The 21,171-nt window shown below is 40.8% G+C and overlaps 3 protein-coding genes across 3 annotated transcripts; 2 read left to right on the top strand and 1 right to left on the bottom strand.

The window, feature by feature from the left end:
* The first annotated feature begins 328 nt into the window (after positions 1 to 328).
* On the top strand, positions 329 to 4,367 carry LOC117447281 (solute carrier family 22 member 7-like). Its single transcript, XM_034083977.2, has 9 exons — positions 329 to 853; positions 987 to 1,090; positions 1,194 to 1,348; positions 1,457 to 1,625; positions 1,958 to 2,081; positions 2,212 to 2,321; positions 2,482 to 2,696; positions 3,378 to 3,486; positions 3,656 to 4,367. The coding sequence occupies exons 1-9, from the start codon at positions 473 to 475 to the stop codon at positions 3,900 to 3,902; spliced, it is 1,614 nt and encodes a 537-aa protein (XP_033939868.1). The 5' UTR covers positions 329 to 472; the 3' UTR covers positions 3,903 to 4,367.
* Positions 4,368 to 4,502: 135 nt separating this feature from the next.
* Positions 4,503 to 16,283, bottom strand: LOC117447272 (ATP-dependent RNA helicase DHX15). Its single transcript, XM_034083965.2, has 14 exons — positions 16,123 to 16,283; positions 14,745 to 15,081; positions 14,369 to 14,562; positions 14,092 to 14,251; positions 13,194 to 13,412; positions 12,923 to 13,090; positions 12,332 to 12,418; positions 12,061 to 12,210; positions 11,795 to 11,903; positions 11,501 to 11,692; positions 9,096 to 9,218; positions 5,405 to 5,595; positions 5,076 to 5,245; positions 4,503 to 4,965 (listed from the first exon to the last, which is right to left on the bottom strand). Exons 1-14 carry the CDS (start codon positions 16,185 to 16,187, stop codon positions 4,848 to 4,850), a joined length of 2,283 nt encoding a protein of 760 aa, XP_033939856.1. The 5' UTR covers positions 16,188 to 16,283; the 3' UTR covers positions 4,503 to 4,847.
* A 1,412-nt stretch (positions 16,284 to 17,695) lies between these two features.
* Positions 17,696 to 19,186, top strand: LOC117454442 (extracellular superoxide dismutase [Cu-Zn]-like). Its single transcript, XM_034093676.2, has 2 exons — positions 17,696 to 17,988; positions 18,429 to 19,186. The coding sequence occupies exons 1-2, from the start codon at positions 17,975 to 17,977 to the stop codon at positions 19,087 to 19,089; spliced, it is 675 nt and encodes a 224-aa protein (XP_033949567.1). The 5' UTR covers positions 17,696 to 17,974; the 3' UTR covers positions 19,090 to 19,186.
* Positions 19,187 to 21,171: the final 1,985 nt, after the last annotated feature.

Genomic DNA, 21,171 nt, shown 5'->3' with positions numbered 1-21,171 from the left:
TGAAGAGAATTCTTCTGTTAATTCATTTTTTATTAGATATTGGAAGATTATCGATTTTAAATAAAGAAACGTACTTACTTATGTAAGTATGTCTTACATAAGACAAATTCTGTATGCATTTTTAAAACACGCTATTAAAAAACTACCCCTGATTCCTATCTGCTTTTGTGTTGTAATGCATCAAAGAAATTATACCGTACTTCTTAGAGATTTTTATAAATTGATGACTCATGCTTTAACTATTAACATACACATTCTTTGTTTTGCACTCACAGACAAAAGTTATTTAGTGGTTAAGTGAGGTCAAATATTTACAATTGTCAACTGAAATCCAGTTCAGTCCCTGGATTCCCTGGGTTAGAGAAAGCCAAAGGTAGTCTTGTCTTAGTTTTTTTTCAGTCTGAAGTCATGAGTGTATGAGGATTAGTTTTCTCTTAGTTTTAAAGCATTTTGCACACAGGTAGAGGCCACAATGAAGTTCGAGAACATTCTGGCTGACATTGATGGATTTGGAAGATTTCAGATAATGATAATTGTGATCAGCTTCATCGGCCGCTTCACATTGCCCTGCCACTTCATGCTTAACAACTTTGTAGCGGCTGTTCCCTCTCACCACTGTGACATCAGCTCTCTAGATGACGGAGGATTTTTTAGTAGTTTATCTGAGACAGAGAGGCTTATTGTAAGTATTCCAGTCCAGGAGGATGGGACTCCTGCATCCTGTCAGATGTTTGCAGAGCCGCAGTATCATCTGCTGCTGAACTCCTCCAACATAATTGAGGTACCAACAGTGTCGTGTCAGAATGGATGGGTGTACGATAACACCACCTTCAAGTCAACTTTGACCTCTCAGGTGAACTTCATTTCTTGTTAGTTGTAGAAGATCAAACAAAATCTGATGTATTTTTTAACACCATGAACTTTTTGAGAAGCTCAAGTCCTCAAACACCAGAATGAACCGGTTTCTTTCTATATTTGTATTCCAGTGGGACCTGGTTTGTGATAAAAAAGGGAAGAACAAAGCAACTGCTACAATCTTTTTTGTTGGAGTGATGTTTGGAGCTGTGACCTTTGGAAGTCTGAGTGACAGGTATCCGGCTGGGCTGCTTAGTATTCAGCTTTAAACTAATTACCCGGTGTGAAAACAAAATTCTTCTTCAATTAAATATTGGAGACTTTTTGCCTTTCCGTAGGTTTGGCCGAAGGATCATGGTGTTGGTGTCCTATATGTCTGGAATGCTCTTTGCTATTGCAAGTGCTTTTTCTACGTCCTACTTGATGTTTGCAGTGCTGAGGTTCTTCACTGGGTTTTGCATCACCGGCATCGTCATTGTCTCAACAGTCCTGAGTAATAACATGTTTTCACTTCTGTTGTTACATTCTGTCTCATGTTGAGCTCACCTCAGAAGTTTAGGCCACCAAATGCAGAAGTAAAAACCTGATTTCATGTTTGCAGGTGTGGAGTGGGTGGACATCAAGCACAGGAAACTGGTTGGGGTGATTGATAGCTTATCCTGGACCTTTGGGAACACATTATTTGCAGCTATTGCTTACTTTGTGAATGATTGGCGGTGGCTAATTCTGAGTGTAACCTCACCTCTAATCTTGGCCATCATCACCTGGAGGTAAGACTCAGAAACTCAGCTTTTGTATAATATAAAGTCCCTACAGAAAGCCCGGGAGGTGTAGTGTTTGGGTTGCTTAACATTTGCATTGTTTAAAGATAAACATTGGGGGTTTAAAAAATGAAGTCAAATTTAATTGGATATTTCGTTTTTTGTGTCTTTTGCCTCTCTTTTGTCGGTACACGGTACATTTGTGCTGCGCCTGTACCCAACTGGGACTAGATAATATACTTGATTCGATACATTTCTTTCATCATCTTAGTTTTTTTATGTAAACATACAATACAATTCATTGCCATGTAAAACAAAAGGACAAATCATCTTTGTCTTAGGTGGATGCCAGAGTCTGCAAGGTGGCTCATTGCCAACGGAAAGCTGAAGGAAGCTCAGATGTATTTGAAAAAATGTGCCAAGATGAACCGAACAGAGGATTCAATTCAGATACTGAACACAGAGGTTATGATATTCCATGTGATGGTTAAATTAAGAAAAATAACAAGATCTTAGATTGCAGTCTTGGCCCTGTCATTTTTCAATGTCATTTTTGACTTTGCAGAGGTAATAATGCTGCTTTGCATTCTTTCAGACACTAGCAACCATTGTTGTGACTGAGAAAAGAGATCGGACCTATTCCTACCTCGATCTGATACGAACACCAAACATAAGGAAACTGGCTCTACGTACTGGTGTAGTTTGGTCTGTATTCCCAATACCATTGTGCTCAACAATTTTAATTCTTAAAATACATTATGTCTTTGTGTCAGAAAAGTCAGTTATACCTTATGAAAGACACAAGGTAAATAATTCAACACAAACTATCAATTTGATTAAATGAGTCTCACTTTTCTTTCCTTAGGTTTTGCGTGGCAACTGCATTTTATGGTATCAGCTTCAACCTCACAGGCTTCGGGCTCAACATCTACCTCACTCAGTTTGCCTATGCTAGCATTGAGCTCCCAGCCAAAGTTGCTGTTTACTACTTACTGGATAAGATCGGCAGGCGACGCACTGAAGTGGGAGCTCTGCTGATGACTGCTGCCTGTCTTGGAATTAACATTGTAATACCTAAAGGTACGGCATTAATTGAAGACCACTGACCTGCATACATCTAAGGCAGGGGTGTCCAAACTTTTTTCACCGAGGGCCACATACAGAAAAATATATGAAGGGCTGGGCCACTCACTAGAGTGCCTCAAAAGTTCAGTTATAAGTTAGCAAAATCAATGAAATGTAGGTACATGATGCTTGTGAGTGTTGGCAGCTCATCCCTTAAAACAGAAACCTCAGATTGATTATAATAAGGAGAAATAGGAAGGGTGTATTTCAAGCTTGTTATGGGCTTTGTTCTTATCAACTAAGATATGTTAGAACATGTTTCCAACTTTAATTGACTGAATTTTATTTTAAAAGTGGTCTTATTAATACATGAATACTGTGTAATATATTTTTACATTTATATTTAAGTACAATATAAGACAAGTTTCATTTGTGGGCCATATTTCATTATACTTTTTTAATTTGCTGAGGGCCGATTCAAAATAGTCCGCATTTGGCCCCCGGGCCGTAGTTTGGACACCCCCTGATCTAAGGTTTCGGTTATTCTGCCTTTTCAGCATGTTGCCGTATATATAAGAGATTAAACTCATTCCTACATCATTATTCCTGAATATGTAAAGGACGTTTTTTGAATTACCATACATTAACAGCGACAACAATAAAAAGCCATCCGTGTTGCTGATGTTCTGCTTTCAGATATGTCTGTTGTCAGGACAGTGGTGTCGGTCCTGGGAAAAGGATGTTCTGCTGCATCCTTTGGAACGATTGTGCTCTACAGTTCTGAGCTTTATCCCACTGTAATAAGGTAAATATGGCTTTTGTTTTCTTATCAGTCCTTCCACATTTTTGATTTGTAACATACAGTACATACAGAGTTATATCAACACTAGTGAACATTGAATAAATCAACTTTTTCTACCTTAATGAAATCAGCATTTAGGGCCCTAACGTTGGTCTCCGATCTGTTTTTTCAGGCAGAACGGTATGGGTTACAACTCCTTCATGGCTCGGCTGGGTGTAGCTGTGGCTCCTTTGATTCTCTTACTGGATGAGGTGTGGAAGGAGCTGCCTCAGGTCGTCCTTTTCTCTATGGCAGTACTTGGGGGGATAGTGGCAAGAGCGCTGCCCGAGACACGAAACCGGTGCCTGCCAGAGACGATCGAGGACATTGAAAGCAGTGGTATTGAAAAGTCACTGGAGAAAAGCGTAGAAATAAAGTGATATATATTAGTATAATTATCTTCAGATACATTTTGGTTGGTTGTGAGGAAACTTGGGGAGGTGTGAGGAAAACCGTCTGGAGATTAAGCTCTGTGTTAGGAGCAAAACAAAAATAAGGTCTATTGACAGTTAAGAAAATAATTAAGTCAATATAATATCTTGTTATAGATCCTTAAATCCCAAAGTTTTTAATAGGATCCTTTTGGGGCCCCAGACATCAGGATGGGTATCAATGTTAAAAGGTGATTTAAATATTTGATTTATTTACAGTTGTGATAAGAAAAATGTTTAGCCATAATGAATTCCTGAACACTCAAACCACAAAAAGTTGTCACCATTTTACCTGTATATCATAAGTTCCATGTAAGGTAATGCATAAAACAGTAGTTGAACTTTAATAAAGTAACCACTGAAAAAACGGTATTAATCATACTGAAATAAATTAAATGTGTTGGTTTATCTTCAGCAAGCCTGAACTCCTGTTTATATATTTATAATCAAGCAAATGATGGGTTTATCTACTTAATCAGTATCTTATCACAAGAAGATAGGCACCACACTACTTTTGAAAGGCTTTACTAATGAATATGTATGCAGAGATTAAGTCAAAGCTTCTTTATTAAAGAAACAAAGCAAGCACAATTGTTTTTATGACTCGGCAATCCTCTTAAGGAAAGTCAACCACATCTAAATGACATGTTTTTGATATTCCTTTTGAAAATCTTAATAGCCAGGTCTAATATTTGCTGCTGATATTTCATCTGACATTACACTTAGTTACAGAATCAACATTGATGGGGAAAAAAAACAAAACCAACATCGATGGAAAAAACAAACAAAAAACAAAATATAAAAATGCCAAATTTCAACATTAAGATACAATGATACAAGAAAATCTAAAACTAAAGGATGCAGTTATTTTCCAGGACAGTTATTGGCTGTCGCTCAGTACTGGGAATACTCCTTGCTATCTAGTTTGGCAATGATTCGCTCCAGCTGTCTTTTAGCTTCACATTGGGGGAAGTTACCCATTTCATAGTACTGAGGGGCAATCTTCACCAACCTGTAACAGAAGAAAGAAGGAAATCTGTCAGGAGATCATGTGCGAACCATATTCTATAATAACAATTCGTCTTTATGAATATGTATTACTAGAAAAATGACTGCACATACCACTCTGGTTTGATGTCTGAGCAAGTGCGAATGTAGTTTTTGGTGGTCAGGACAAATTCATTATAGAGCACCCACTCGGGCTTGTGGTCCAGGACTGTGGAGGGATGGAGTTGGACCACTTGGTTGTCTTTGACAGTGAGGTAATGACCTGTGCGCTCCAAATGAGCCACCTGGTGGATACAAAAAACAGATTCAATCAAATGTATAGAAGAATTCCACAAACATCTATGGTACACTCTTCAGTTATATCCTGTAAAACATTGTGCAATATGTCATTTTATCAGCATCCTATCACAGAACGACTTAAACATGTCCTGATTGGTGTTCACCTGCATGAAGAAGCCGGTGCAGAGCGCCCTGCGGATGTTGGTGTAATAATCTCTGCTGGTGAACTCTGTGCTCCGGCGCGGCAGGTTGAAGCGGTCCATGATCCTGGACAGCTGCTGGCGCACGTTGTCAGCTGACATCAGTGAGCGGTAGTTGACAAAGTTATCATAGCACCACTGGTTGGCCTCGTGGTCTGAAAAAAAAGAATTACAAGTATTCAGACATTTGATTAAGTAATCATAATATATATATAATCATATTTATAGTTGTATTATTAACAATTAATTAAATTGTTGTGTGTAATGTAAAAGGCGTCGCTTAAAATGACATATGCCACTGAGAACTATCATCCACATTTACAGTCAATGGTGCAAGATACACAACATAAAACTTCTCATCAACAGTTCTTTCAGTGTAGAGCAGGGGTGTCAAACTCAATTTAATCGCGGGCGACATCAGCATTATGGCTGCACTCAAAGGGCCGGTTGTAACTTATTTATAAATATATATATACACTGAACAAAAATATAAATGCAACACTTTTGTATTTGCTCCCATTTTTCATGAGATGAACTCAAAGATCTAAAAAAATAAATAATTCTACATACACAAAATAACCATTTCTCTCAAATATTGTTCACAAATTTGAAAAAATCTGATAGTGAGCACTTCTCCTTTGCCGAGATAATCCATCCCACCTCACAGGTGTGGCATATCAAGATGCTGATTAGACAGCATGATTATTGCACAGGTGTGTCTTAGGCTGGCCACAATAAAAGGCCACTCTGAAACGTGCAGTTTTGCTTTATTGGGGGGGTCTGGGGGGGGTCCGAAAACCAGTCAGTATCTGTTGTGACCACCATTTGCCTCACGCAGTGCAACACATCTCCTTCGCATAGAGTTGATCAGGTTGTTGATTGTGGCCTGTGGAATGTTGGTCCACTCCTCTTCAATGGCTGTGCGAAGTTGCTGGATATTGGCAGGAACTGGAACACGCTGTCGTATACGCCGATCCAGAGCATCCCAAACATGCTCAATGGGTGACATGTCCGGTGAGTATGCTGGCCATGCAAGAACTGGGATGTTTTCAGCCTCCAGGAATTGTGTACAGATCCTTGCAACATGGGGGCGTGCATTATCATGCTGCAACATGAGGTGATGGTCGTGGATGAATGGCACAACAATGGGCCTCAGGATCTCGTCACGGTATCTCTGTGCATTCACAATGCCATCAATAAAATGCACCTGTGTTCGTCGTCCATAACATACGCCTGCCCATACCATAACCCCACCACCACGGGCCACTCGATTCACAACAGTGACATCAGAAAACCACTCACCCACACGACGCCACACACACTGTCTGCCATCTGCCCTGAACAGTGAAAACCGGGATTCATCCGTGAAGAGAACACCTCTCCAACGTGCCAGACGCCATCGAATGTGAGCATTTGCCCACTCAAGTCGGTTACGACGACGAACCGGAGTCAGGTCGAGACCCCGGTGAGGACGACGAGCATGCAGATGAGCTTCCCTGAGGCGGTTTCTGACAGTTTGTGCAGAAATTCTTTGGTTATGCAAACCGTTGTTGCAGCAGCTGTCCAAGTGGCTGGTCTCAGACGATCTTGGAGGTGAACATGCTGGATGTGGAGGTCCTGGGCTGGTGTGGTTACACGTGGTCTGCGGTTGTGAGGCCAGTTGGATGTACTGCCAAATTCTCTGAAACGCCTTTGGAGACGGCTTATAGTAGAGAAATTAACATTCAATTCACGGGAAACAGCTCTGGTGGACATTCCTGCTGTCAGCATGCCAATTGCACGCTCCCTCAAAACTTGCGACATCTGTGGCATTGTGCTGTGTGATAAAACTGAACATTTTAGAGTGGCCTTTTATTGTGGCCAGCCTAAGGCACACCTGTGCAATAATCATGCTATCTAATCAGCATCTTGATATGCCACACCTGTGAGGTGGGATAGATTATCTCGGCAAAGGAGAAGTGCTCACTATCACAGATTTTTTCAGATTTGTGAACAATATTTGAGAGAAATGGTTATTTTGTGTATATAGAAAATGTTTTAGATCTTTGAGTTCATCTCATGAAAAATGGGAGCAAAAACAAAAGTGTTGCATTTATATTTTTGTTCAGTGTATATATATATATATATATATATATATATATATATATATATATATATATATATATATATATATATATATAAAAATAAAATAATGTATTATATTCAGTGTTTCCCCTACCATTGTCTTGGAGGGGCCCTGCGCCCCGCCAACGGAGCCCCGCCCCCCCCCCCCCCCCCGGAAATTCAAAGTGTTTAAAAAAAAAATAATAATATATTTTTTTTCTTTTTATATATATATATATATATATATATATATATATATATATATAACGGATGCATTAATCAATAACAATAATCCACAGCTCCTCTCTCTGCTCCAGAGGATTTAAAAAAGATATATCCCAATAACATAAAAAAAGGAAGTGACATTTAAAAAGAAAAAAAGTCAAATTCTGAGAAAAGGGTACATTCTAAGAAAAAAGGCATATTTAGAAGAAAAAAAGTGAAATTCTGAGGAAAAAAAAGTCTAATTTGAGATGCATTGTGGGACATGTAGTTTATGGGCAACATGTTTCTGTAAATCATCATGTAACCATATAATAAACATATTATATTCTTTGCAAGCTCTTGTGGGGCCACAGAAAATGAAGTCAAGGGCCGGATTTGGCCCCCAGGCCTTGAGTTTGACACCCCTGGTGTAGAGGGTCTTACAAACCTGCAACCCGCCCAGCAATAAAAAGTGGACAAAGTAAGAGATAAGATGTAACAAAAAGTGGAGCATCTATGAATCCAGGAAACATTTAACTCGTGACTAACCCCCTAATCCCACCAGGAGCGTCTGCGCTGCGGCGTTTTTAGCGATCGCGGCCACTCTAGTCAATGGGTGCTATTCCACCAGTCCCGCTGCGCCGCGGCTCGAAGCGTCCCAGAAGCTCCTCGCCGCAAAGAATTTCTAAAATATAGAATGAATCCTATTTTTGACGCGGCGCAGCGCAGGCAGGAAGTGGAACGTTCATCCAACAACTGCGAGGCTGCACACACGACGCTCCGCTTCCGCAACGTTTTGAAACGCGCCTGGTGGGTTATGACGCAGGAGGAGGGCGCAGCCGCAGCGCAGACGCAGCGCAGACGCAGCGCAGACACAGCGCAGACGCAGCGCAGACGCAGCGCAGACGCAGCGCAGACGCAGCGCAGACGCAGCGCAGACGCTCCTGGTGGGATTAGGGGGTTAGCTGGACCAAATTAAAGTGTTACAGTAGTGCAACATGACAGAAAGACACATTTTGCAGAACTCTCCAAAGTTAACTTGCCCTGCTTATCTTTACTTCGAGTGGATGTTTAACTTTTCACTGAATGCTGCTTTTGCAACGTTTGGTTTTGTGACATCACCACGGGCTACTGGTACCTAAACCAGTTTGATGTTGACATTTAAAGCCTCAACATTATATAGGAGAATGAATGGAGACATCTCAAGATAGCTTTCAAGATCAACTTCTCAAATAAAATGTGTTTGCATATTCATAGAGCCAATGTCATAATTGTTGACAAGGTAAGTTCTTTCACAAATCCTTATTTCAATCTGAAAATGCACGTCTCAGAAGGGAGTGACGCTCACTTTGTTTGAAGGCGTGGTAGACGTTGAGCAGCGTCAAGTGATCTCCGTCGATGTGAGCAAACCTCATCTTGGACTCATCTGCCGCCTTCTTAGCCTCCGTGGGCCGGACAAAACACTGTGGGACTAAACAAGGTTGGTATAGGCCCCAACAAAGCCGCCCATAGGGATGAGTCAAATATTCACAGAAACATGGAGCAAAGCCTATGATGCTAGGGCACTCGACACTGCGTTGGGACAGGGCAGGACCACAAGCTCTATCAAAGGGGGCTGCAGTCTTTTCTCATGGTCATTCCAACTGTAAGGGCTATTAGCTCGTAGAGAGGGGATCATTTAACCACATCTGTAAAACAAGAGTTTTCACACAACTACAAAGTGTTAGGTACACCAGCAATGCTTTTACTTTTCACGATTCAGAAATGTTACTTTTTCGATTCTAGACATAATGCTAGGTCTTTAAGAGAGCACATAATAAAAATACTTCCAGGCTAAATTATATCTATATATAACGACAGAAATTAAAATTCACAATGAATTACTTCAATGAAAATAAAACTGATAAATGCGATTCATATGAATAAAATATGATGCCGTGCCTGCCTGCCCTATCCACCTCTTAGCAGAGGTGGGACCAAGTCATTGTTTTGCAAGTCCAAGTCAAGTCTCAAGTCTTTGCGCTCAAGTCCGAGTCAAGTCTCAAGTCTATGCGCTCAAGTCCAAGTCGAGTCTCAAGTCAGGATGGGCAAGTTCAAGTCAAGTCCAAGTCCTAAACTTTGACAACACGAGTCATAAACAAGTCATTATGTGTTTTTCACCAAATGTAATGACATTGATCAACAGAATAATACTTAATAATCAAATTGCTCTTTATTAGTCACATTAATAATTTAATAATCAATTTTCTCTCTGCTGGTAAAGTAACATGTTTTTTTCTATTTTAAGAGGGAACAATAAGGTAAGGCTACCGTGGCGGTTTGATTCAGAAGGAGTTTAATGTATAAGATCCCTGATGTTGAGGTAACCAGAATGTGTATTTCCACTGTGTACAACATGTTATAAGGGATCTACAATCTATCTTTATGCAAGGGATAATGTGCAGCCAGGCGGTCTCTATGGGGAAGAGAACACCGGCATCTAGATCCCACTGCAGGTGGTACTTTAACTATATTTTGATGCTAATACTTTTGTACTTTTACTTGTAACATTTTGAATGCAGGACTTTTTATTGTAACCGAGTATTCCTACACTCTGGTACTTTTGTACTCAAGTACAAGATCTGAAATTCTCCCACCTCTGACAGTAAATCCTGAGTGGTTACCAAAATAAAGGTAACCAAAAAAGGTTATTTTCATTTTACAAATCCTGCACTCAGCTTTGCTTTCTCCAATATCATTGAAAAGCAGCCAGATGCCGCTTCTTTTTTCGGTTTTTGCTCATTTCTTGACTTTTTCCGACGCACTTGCATTTAAATCCGTGTCCCCGTCACTCTGTGCAGCTGGCCTGTACCACTACACCTGCTGTGCCCCCCACCCTTCTTTCACATAATGGTATGATCCTTGTGTGTCCTCGCATATGATTGGCCGCATGGTGGCCCAGCTAAATAAAGTCCCGCCCCTGCCTGCAAGGATTCTCAGCAAGAGTAGGAGCGGCTGAAGATTCTGCTCTCCCCAACGGGAGTCTGCTCTTCTAACGGCAGCTCGCGATCGGCGTGTTGGAGACCTCTGAATTAAATGATCAAGTCACCTCAAGTCAGAAGGCTCAAGTCCAAGTCAAGTCCCGAGTCATTGGTGTTCAAGTCCAAGTCGAGTCGCAAGTGTTTTGTGATTTTGTCGAGTCTCAAGTCATCAAATTGGTGACTCGAGTCTGATTCGAGTCCAAGTCATGTGACTCGAGTCCACACCTCTGCCTCTTAGTGCTGAAACTATTAGAAGTCAACAAAGTTGAGTGCTTCAAATTTCAGAGTTAACCTGTAGCGACTTCACTTTGTGAAATCAAATGCCTGCTGCATGGTTATGAAAGAAAATGGTATTGTTGCGGATAATATTATTAATTATTAGATCAAATAATGATTATTTTAAATACAATATATTATTATTCAGTATTTCCTTATCACTAATTAAAATCTTTGTGTAAACTTTGTTCTAGGCCTTTTTCTTACCGTTTCTTACATATGGATACAACTATCTGTATGCATCACATTAAAAGGTGACGACTGAAGTGCTTCAGCTACCTCATCAAGATTGACATGGGTATTAAAAATGTTTTAAACTGCCCTGATTCACATTCACAATCTTGATTATAGGCAGGACACTTTTCCCCAAAACTACCCACGAGTAGTACTACGTTTAACCGCAAGAGACTCGGCCTACAGAAGGCAAGGAAGACTTCAGCCCAGACCTGGGCATTACCTGACAGCATGGCAGTAATGGAAAGGATCTCGTTAGAGCAGTTAAACTCGCAGCTGGCAATGACCATCTTAGCCAGCTGGGGGTCCAAAGGGAACTCGGCCATCATGGAGCCCAGCTCCGTCAGGTCGCCGTCATCATTGAGAGCTGCCAGGTAATTCAGCAGCTCGAGGGCCCTCATCAGCGTCTCTGGAGCTGCAGGGAGGGAAGAGGCCGGCCGAAAGGTCAGAGAGTGATGCCAGAGTAGAGATTCAATAAATGTTTGAATCATTACATCTGAAATGCATACCAACTCACCTGGGGGGTCCATGAAGTCAAAGTGCACAAGGTCATCGATGCCCAGCTTTTTCAGCTGCAGCACAACAGATCCCAAGTTGGATCGAAGAATCTCAGGGTACGTGTTATCCTGGAGTGGGGGTGTGAAAGTTTTAATAAACAAAAAATAATCTTGAATGTGTGAACAATGTGTATTCATTCTAAGAACATGCTTAACTAACTCACGTTTTGTTTTTGTAGACTTCTAAATCTCAAGTGAAAATACGAGTGAAGCGGTTGTGACTTGCCTGCATCTCAGTTTTGTAGGCCTTCTCTGTGTAGAGGCGGAAACATTTCCCTGGACGGGTTCTGCCGGCTCGACCCGCCCTCTGCTGGGCCGAAGCTTTACTGATGGCCGTGACAAGCAAAGACTCTACTCTGATACGGGGATTGTAAACCTGGAAACACATTTGAAAGCATGTTTAAAGAAAATAGTTGACTCAAGACATCGATGTGGTACTATATTAAAAACAGTATCATGCAATATAAAGCCAGTGAGTTGAAATAACCTTTTCCTACCTTTTGCTTTGCAAATCCAGGATCAATGACAAACACCACACCGTCTATTGTCAGAGAGGTCTCAGCAATATTTGTCGAAACCACAACCTGAAGATGAAATTCAAAAGGGAGCGTCAGATATCTATTATCAAAATATAACCTAATAGGGAATATTACATTACATTTAGCTGACGCTTTTATCCAAAGCGACTTACAATATGACAATGTAAATGCAAATTGCACATCATTTAAAGCCAGCCAAGGAGATACATCGTTTTATCTGGTGTGATACTCCTTATGTATTGCTTGCTCCTCTTAAACGGCTCTGTTTGCTGCCGTCTGGCAGGCGGTACCGCAGCATCAGGACAAAAACCACCAGACAGTTTCATCCAACAGGCCATATGACTACTTAACACCAGAGCTTGCACTATTTTTATTTTTATTGTTTTTTATATAAATGTTTTTATGGTCTTGTAAATTGCACTGTTGAGGAACCTGCGATCTAAGCTTTTCATACATTACATATTTACACCGTAGTTGTGTGTATGTTATGACAATAAACCTTTGAATCTTGAAGAGACAAATTTAACATATATATTAGCTCAAATGTACCTTTCTTCCTATTGCACCATTGGGCTTTCTTGGAGGAGGAGCCTCAAAGATCCGTTGCTGCTGCTGCGGTGGTAATGTGGAATACAGTGGAATGATTTTGATGTCTCCAACTTCAGGTCCAAGGTCATCTACCTCACGCTTGATCCGTTTGCACGCCTCATCGATTTCCTGAAAGAAAATGTTAATTGAACTTTGTGAGTTGAGGAAACGGAACAACGCAACTATGATGCCAATTTAACTGTAACAGTAATACTAGTGCCACATGTCTTACCTCTTGACCAGTGAGAAAGAGCAGGGCGTCTCCCTCTTCTTCCTCACACATATGAATCTGGATGACAGTGCGGATCGCTGCCTCGAGGTAGTCTCGCTCTGGTTCTGGAGTGTAGAAAATCTCTACAGGATGTGTACGCCCGGGAATAGTGAGGAGAGGACAGTTGTCGAAATACACCTGAAACTTCCCGGCATCAAGCGTGGCACTCATGACAATCACCTGAGTTTGAGGACAAGAGTTTGTTTTAGTTTTTTAGACTACATTTGGTTTATCTAAGCACCAATATGATGCAGCATGTCAAGTTTTGAGTGAAAGAAGATGTTGGTCAGACAAAGTACTACCACATTCCCCTTCATTTGTGGAAAGTGTTACTAAATAATCTGTGTACAGTCCAAATGTAAATGTGATTAGAATAAAAAAGGGACCAGCTAATTCCCCATGTTTTTTCTTTTGATATTTCTATTTTATTATATAAGAAGTCAGCTGCTCGTAAGGAGGAAAGGGAGTGTTCCAGCAGTGATGTGAATCTTTGTGAAGAACGAATTAATGGACCCAGTTAAGTATTTTTCCCATAGTTACATTACATTACATGTTACTTGTTAGATGCTTTTATCCAAAGCGACTTACATACTCAATACTGTGGACAATCCCCACAGGAGCAATTTGGGGTGAAGTGTCTTGCCCAGGGACACAACAACAACCCCAACAACCCCACTGCTGACTGCAGTGGGGTTTGAACCTGTGACCCCCTGATCCCAACATCAAGGCTCTATCCACTGCGCCATACGCCTCCCTAGTATTTTATTTTGTTAGCCTGCCCATTAACTAAAGTGCCTGGTAAAGAAAAACTTAACTGACATAATGGATTGTCATCATTAAAAAATGAAATAATAAGTACCTTCAGATCTCCTCGTTGACGCACCACCTCCTTGAGTACTCCCATCAGGATATCTGTGGCCAGGGTTCGCTCGTGGGCCTCGTCCAGAATGATCACACCGTAACGCTCCAGCAGCGGGTCATTCATGGCCTCTCGCAGTAACATACCATCTGTCATGTACCTAAAGAAATAACAAACATGCTTGTTAGATTGAGACGGTTGGAACTAAAACAGTTAGACGTGTTGCTTTGTGCCTATAAAAAGAAGCTATTGGGCATTACAGGCTCTATTCGCTTACTTGAGAATAGTCTTAGCAGAGCTGCAGTCCTCAAATCGAATAGAGTAGCCGACTTCCTGTCCAAGCATGATGTCCATTTCATCTGCCACTCTTTGAGCCACACTCATAGCAGCCACTCTCCTGGGCTGAGTACAGGCTACAGCCCTCTTAGGTCCAGGCTGGCCCTTCACCATGTCCACACACCACTGTGGGATCTGGAGATTGAAGCAAAAGTTGCAATTAATTGAGACACAAATAATTTAGAGGGGAATTCACTTTTATGCAGCAAAGTGCCATCATACTGGATTTGCTGGTACTTACAAAAGCTTTCAACAAGGATTGCAAAGCTTGTAATGTCTGACATTTAGAAGTCTGGCCAGTATATTGAATTTCTGACCTGTGTGGTCTTTCCAGAGCCAGTTTCTCCAACAAGGACAAAGCTCTGATGACGTGTGATGATATCGCAGAAGTTTTCTTTGTACTCCCACACTGGAAGTTGTAACCGCTTCTTTAGGATCTCGTAGAAGCGTGGAGTGTGCGGCAGGTTGGTGAATGGGTTGATCTGCTGTTGCATAGCCATCTGCTTGATGGGTGCCAAGCAGGGCATGGGCACTGTGATGTTAGACGGGCCAGTAGAAGGCTTTGAGTCTCTGTCCCGGTCTCTATCCCGGTCCCTATCTCGGTCCCTGTCCCTGGAGCGGTCCTCACGGTCTCTGTCACGATCCCTGTCTCTCCTGTCAACATCAGAGCAGGGCATCATACATATTTCCAATGTAAATTATATCATTGTAAAGCTACTTTGTCACCGTCTGGCTATTCTGATGTAAAAATTGCAAAGGTTTAAGTATTTGTTTATACCTGTTAAAATCATGTGGGTTGAGTTAAAGTAACAGAGCATTTCTTACTAGCGTTGGTTGTATAATGGTTTAAATACTGTTTTGTTTTTATCTAGCCAACTCTCTTGCACAAGTCAAATAGACACACGTGCAACTCAACTGCATCAATTAACAATAAAGACTATAACACCTGGATGTGTATTTTAGTAATAACTAAACCAGACCAATTATTTGTGCTCTTTTTGGCTCTTCACTTTAGCTGATGCAAACCTAATTTCGCCTCTGTGGGCAGGGTATTCTGATTCTGAGCCTGTCACTACAATGCATAAACACCACAACAGAATGAACCCCTCTCTATCATAGTTCAGACTTACATTAAAATTGAACATTACAATCTTCATATTGGTGTAAAGTGACCTAACAAAACAAATCAGTGAGGTCTTAATAAAGCGGTTTCGGTTAGCTAATAATAATAACAATAATGCTAGCGCAGAAAAAGGTTTGTTGGGAGCTCTTTACGTGATCATTCATAGTAACAAGTTATAATTCCAAAAACTCAAACACAGGCATGTGTAGCTGAAAGCAACCTGACGTTAGATCTGATTGAGACAACGTTGGCTGTCGTTGTTAGAACGTTAGCCACATACACACGTGCCTGTATGGTGAACAGTCGTTAGCTTTAGCCGTCCTCCGCAGCCAACACTGACATGACGTTATAGCAAAAACACAATATATGTTTAACTCTACATAAGGAGGACATTCGGGTAAGGGTAGGCAGGGACTAAAACCAAAGCTATACAATGGTTAGGTTATGGTTGTATTGTCCCGGTTTTGATTACCCATCCATGGTGGCTATTAGCCAAATGATCTAGCTTCAGCTAACAGTTAGCTTGTAGCTAACCACTTAAAGCGACATGTTTCCTCTGGAGCTTCACTCACCCTTCAGACCTCTTCTTGGTGGAAGAGTAGTCATCCCCCAAATCAAGGCGATGTCTTTTTGACATATTTAGGTAGTTATGTAGTTTATATTTGATCAATTAGCGCGGATACAATTCCACCGGGCAATATGGAGCTAACTCCAGATTCTTGTGATTATTATTTCTTTTTTTCACTTTTTTTTTTTTGCAGTGGCTGTACAGATTTGATTACTGCCGCCTGCTGGTCTGGAGTATACACTGACCGTAGCAATTTTCGTCAAATTGTTTGTGATCACTGATCATAGGTGTGATTTGCTTCTGAACAACTTTTTGAAATAGCCAATTTTGTCCCCATCACTTTTTAAAAGTGTAACTTATAAATGTGCTGACAAATTGGGTGCACACAGAAATGTAACAAACAAGAGCATTGGTTTATTGTCAAGATGTGCAATTTGGACATGTTAAAACAACTTTTATAGAATATTAAGCCCAATTTCACAAATTGTTATTTTGTCTCAGGAGGCTTTACAGTTATACAAAACATGAATACGCCAGAAATTCCCGGTGCTGTATGTTTTTAAAATATTTATTGAAGAGAGAAGAGTCCCTGTGTTTCTCCTTAAGCTTCCAAATAAAAGTGGAACTGGTCAGAGGAAGTGAAATAAAATATGATAGCAACTCAAAGATATTGTTAAAGACACATGCGCTTGTTGAAACTTTCAGAGCTATTGAAAGTATATGTTATAAATGTTGCCGTATCCACAGAATGCAAGGCTACCAAGCAAAACAACATTGTGTGAAACTGACACAGAAATGTATGAATACATACATTTAAGTGAAAAATAAATGTAGAAATACATTAAAGATATATAATAATGTGTGTTCTGTTTTATTCCCAACTTTAATTTTTTTATTTATTCATTTATTTCCATTTTTTTCCTTGTGTTTATTTATTCCTGTATTTATTTATTTGTTCTTGTGTTTATTTATTTGTGCTAACTTTTTTCTTTACTATTCTAAAATGTTTTTAATTTAAATGTGTTTTGTGTGGCACACATTTTCGGATAGGTGATATGTCCTGAATTTATATATAATATCTTTATAGAAGATAATTTAAATTGCTTCCACTTCCATGTGATGTGATCTATGGATGTGATCCATTGTTTTATAAGAATATCTGGATTTAGAACAATAGCAGAATGTCCATTGAATATCCAACCTCAAACTAACTTCCACCACGAAACACTCACTGTAATGCATTTCAAGCATGAGAGACTTAATTTGTTTAAAGAACATTTATTGACACGTCATGTGATAAATGTTAAGTCTTTGGCGATTAGATCCCGATCCTGAAATCGTATAAAGGGGGTAATGTCGCCGTGAGCTAGGGAACCCCCCGGGGTCTATACACTGGTGATGATGCTGAAGATCTGGATTTGATGAGGAGATGGAATGAAGAGGAGGTGTGATGAGCACGGTAATTGGCTGCTGGAGAATGAGGTGAAATGTAATAGGTTAAAGAGGCGCCCGTGATGAGCTGATTATATGCAGCTGCGGATTGAGTATATAGGCCTACCCAGTCTTCCTGAAAGAACTTGCGCTGAACTTCATATCCACGAAGGACGAGGTTTTGTTCGAAGAAGGCAAGTTAGATTCAGCAGTACGTTTGGAAGAAGTTGCATTATGTCTGACTCGTGAAAAGACCGGTGCTCCACCCTCAGCAAACAGTAAACAACGCCTTCTAGACAGTTTATACAAGATTTGTTTTTGAAACATTTTTGCGTTTGGGCTCGACAGGCTTCAACAGGGTAGAGTGTATCATCAGTAAAGACCTTTCAACAAGTTGTCGTTTTTGATGGGATTTGTTGCCTAACATGCGTCTACACGGGTAAGTCGATTTTAGGCTGCCTGAAGTCTGCGTTTTGCTCTTAATTAACTCCATCTGCAGAGTAAAAATATTGCGACATTGTATTTATTTATCGTGTGGCCTACGCATTTTTTTTTGATAACCTAAAGATATGACGATAATGTGACTGTCTTACTGAAACCACCCAATTGTATTAAAAGTAGCTCAAACATTTCTGCAATATTAAAATCCTTCTAACATGTTGATGAATAACCCTGTAATGTGGTTTTTTTTTTTACCTTGTTTTTTTCCCGAACGGCTTTGAATAATGCATGACTTTTACCAGGAACAGAGTAGTTATACAAATGCTACTACTTTAACTTAAATTAAGGAATCTAAATACAGCAATCATGTTTATTGTCATGCAACACATGATGAGTTTATCCATTTGAGGCACTCCTAACAATTTTAACATTTTTCAGGTCAATGAATATACTAGGAGCAGCCGTGTTGGTTCTGCTGGCCGGCTGTCAGCAATGTGTCTCCACTGACACTCCACCAGAGGTCAGGCAGAACAATAGTACTCTGTACGCAGCCTGCAAAATGAGACCCAGCACCTCACTCCCTGAAGGCCTGCCAAAAGTGTACGGTCAGGTGCTGTTTAAGCAGGACTATCCTGAGGGGGAACTCAAGGTGCTCCTTCAGTTCAGTGGCTTCCCCACAGACAGCGCCCCATTGCCCAGAGCGGTGCACATCCATCAGTTTGGAGACCTGAGCCAGGGGTGTGACTCCACTGGAGGCCACTACAACCCACACAGCGTACATCACCCAGACCATCCTGGGGACTTCGGTAACTTTGTGGCTCAGAAAGGAAAGATCAATATGATGATAGAGTCTGAGGCCACGCTGTTCACAGGGCTGTCTGTGATTGGAAGAGCCGTGGTGATCCATGAGAGGGAGGACGACTTGGGGAGTGGGGGAGACACTGGGAGCCTGCTGAGTGGAAATGCAGGCCGGAGGCTTGGCTGCTGCATCATTGGGATTTCTCCCCCCAGCCTCTGGAATATGAAGTATGAGGTGTATAATAAACGTAAGCTTGTGGATGCTGGCATAGGGCAATTAAAGAGATGTTGCCTTGATTAACTCATTGATTGGATCCATTGTATCCCTTGTGTGGCTTATCAAAAATGGTGGGAAAGTGTCTTGAGAATTCATCTGCTCCAAAAATAAAATAAATGCTTCCTCCTATAATCCTTGGTGATTTTCTGACTTTTCCTTAAACACCATCGGTTTACATTTTAGTTTATGACCAAAGTAACGACACTACCCGAGCTAAGAAGGTTAACATGGTATTCATTACAAATGCATTCATTTGCATGTGAATGTCATTTCAAATATCACATTCAAAAACCTCTTACATCTGTGCAGTGCAGGTTTCCATATGATTCTATACTTAAACATGTTTTATTCAGTTCATTTATTTTGCAGAAATAAATCCATGTTGTGCACATTCAACACTATTTCTGATAAGTTACTTTTTTGCTACAAAACATGACAAACTTCAGTGCTGTCTGTATTGACCATTCTGTCAATTTGATTGACAACTTTAACTTTTTCTGGGACCGCAGACATCTTTTTAAGGCAAATGGAGTTTGTCTGAACAAGTCAGGAGTGAAATTGTTTATCTCTAACGTATTCAACTGCCTACGTCATCAATCTGTTCCCTTTGCCAAGGACAAGCAACAAGAGGAATCAAAACAAGAGAAAGACACAACACATCGCTCGGAAAACCTTGAAAATCTATCACTGCACCCGCCTGAGGAATGTCTTGATTATGGGAGACAAATGGAGGAGTCTCCACCGCCCTTCACCCCCCCTATCACCTCTGAGGATACTCCTTCACCCCACAGCTCTCTCTACTCTCCGTTCACCCTTTCACCCTCACCCACCCTCCTGGAGATCGCTGAACACACAAAGGAGATACAGAGGGTTGGCACCGATTCCTTCCTGGAGTTCAAAGACCAAACTAAGGCGATATGCAGGGTTGGCAGCATGTCCTTTACCCCCGCTCCTCAACGACGGCCACCAAAATCACTGCAGAGACGCGCACCATCTCCCCAGTCTTCATCACCGTGCCTACGTCACGGCCCTGCCTGCCAGTAGCTTTGCCGATATCTGTGTTGATAGATAATAGATTAAGAGCGGTGAATCATCTTAGATACAGGAAGCGCTCAAACGTTTGTGTGAGTTTATCTAATTTAGCAGTGATTCCATGTCAGCCACAGCTTGTTACAAAAAACCTGACTGATAGTGTGTTTAACAAACTTAAACTAGCTTTATTAAATGTCAGGTCTTTGGCAGAAAAAAAATGTTTAATCAATGATTTTATCACTGAGCACAATCTTGATTTTATGTTTTTAATGGAAACTTGGATTGAACAAAATAACAGTGCAGCTGTTCTTATCGAATCAACCCCTCCCAACTTTAGTTTTATGAGTCAGGAAAGAATGCATAAGAAGGGTGGTGGAGTTGCTATTCTGTTCAATGATTCCCTTCAATGCAGGAAGACATCGTATGGGAACTTTGCTTCTTTTGAATATGTGGCCCTTCAGCTGAAATGCTCCTCTCGAGCTCTGTTCCTAAATATCTAGAGACCACCCAAATACTGTGCAAGCTTTTTTGATGACTTTACTGAACTGCTGTCTATAGTGTGTATTGACTTTGATCGTCTAGTCATTGTTGGTGATTTTAACATCCATGTTGACAACCCCCAGGACAGAGGGGCTAAATAACTGTTTTGTGTTCTTGATATCTATGGACTGACTCAGCATGTGACGGAGCCCACGCACAATAAGGGACACACTCTGGACTTAATGATCTCAAAGGGTCTGAATATCTCTAAGGTTGTGGTGACTGATGTTGCACTCTCTGATCATTCCTGTGTGTTCTTTGAGAGCTCTATTTCTGTTCACAAAAATGTTCAAAAAGAGATAACCACAAAGCGATATTTAACTGAAAATACTAGGGAAATGTTTACTCAGAATTTTTCTTCCACACTTTCCCCTGCTAACATCTCAGTAAATGAGCTAGTAGATCATTTTAATTCAAAAATTAAAAATGTTATAGATGCCATTGCTCCAACTAAGGTAAAGGAAGTGACTGGGAAGAAAATATCTCCATGGAGAAAGGCCATGACCGTGAGAGCAGAAAAAAGAGAGTGTCGAA

The sequence above is a fragment of the Pseudochaenichthys georgianus genome, chromosome 1 (assembly GCF_902827115.2).
Source record: "Pseudochaenichthys georgianus chromosome 1, fPseGeo1.2, whole genome shotgun sequence".
Lineage (NCBI taxonomy): Eukaryota > Metazoa > Chordata > Actinopteri > Perciformes > Channichthyidae > Pseudochaenichthys > Pseudochaenichthys georgianus.
Note: the sequence above shows the minus strand (reverse complement) of the source record. Positions and strands in the feature narration are given on the sequence as shown.

Bases quoted from the DNA above. Each gene is read 5' to 3' on its own strand.
- LOC117447281 (XM_034083977.2), top strand. From the start codon at position 473: ATGAAGTTCGAGAACATTCTGGCTGACATTGATGGATTTGGAAGATTT. The intron at 854-986 runs GTGAACTTCATT...TTTGTATTCCAG, and splicing joins AGTCAACTTTGACCTCTCAG to TGGGACCTGGTTTGTGATAA. The intron at 1,349-1,456 runs GTAATAACATGT...TCATGTTTGCAG, and splicing joins CATTGTCTCAACAGTCCTGA to GTGTGGAGTGGGTGGACATC.
- LOC117447272 (XM_034083965.2), bottom strand. From the start codon at position 16,187: ATGTCAAAAAGACATCGCCTTGATTTGGGGGATGACTACTCTTCCACC. The intron at 13,413-14,091 runs GTACTTATTATT...CCTCAAACTCAG, and splicing joins GTCAACGAGGAGATCTGAAG to GTGATTGTCATGAGTGCCAC. The intron at 11,904-12,060 runs GCAAGTCACAAC...CCCCCACTCCAG, and splicing joins CCTACAAAACTGAGATGCAG to GATAACACGTACCCTGAGAT.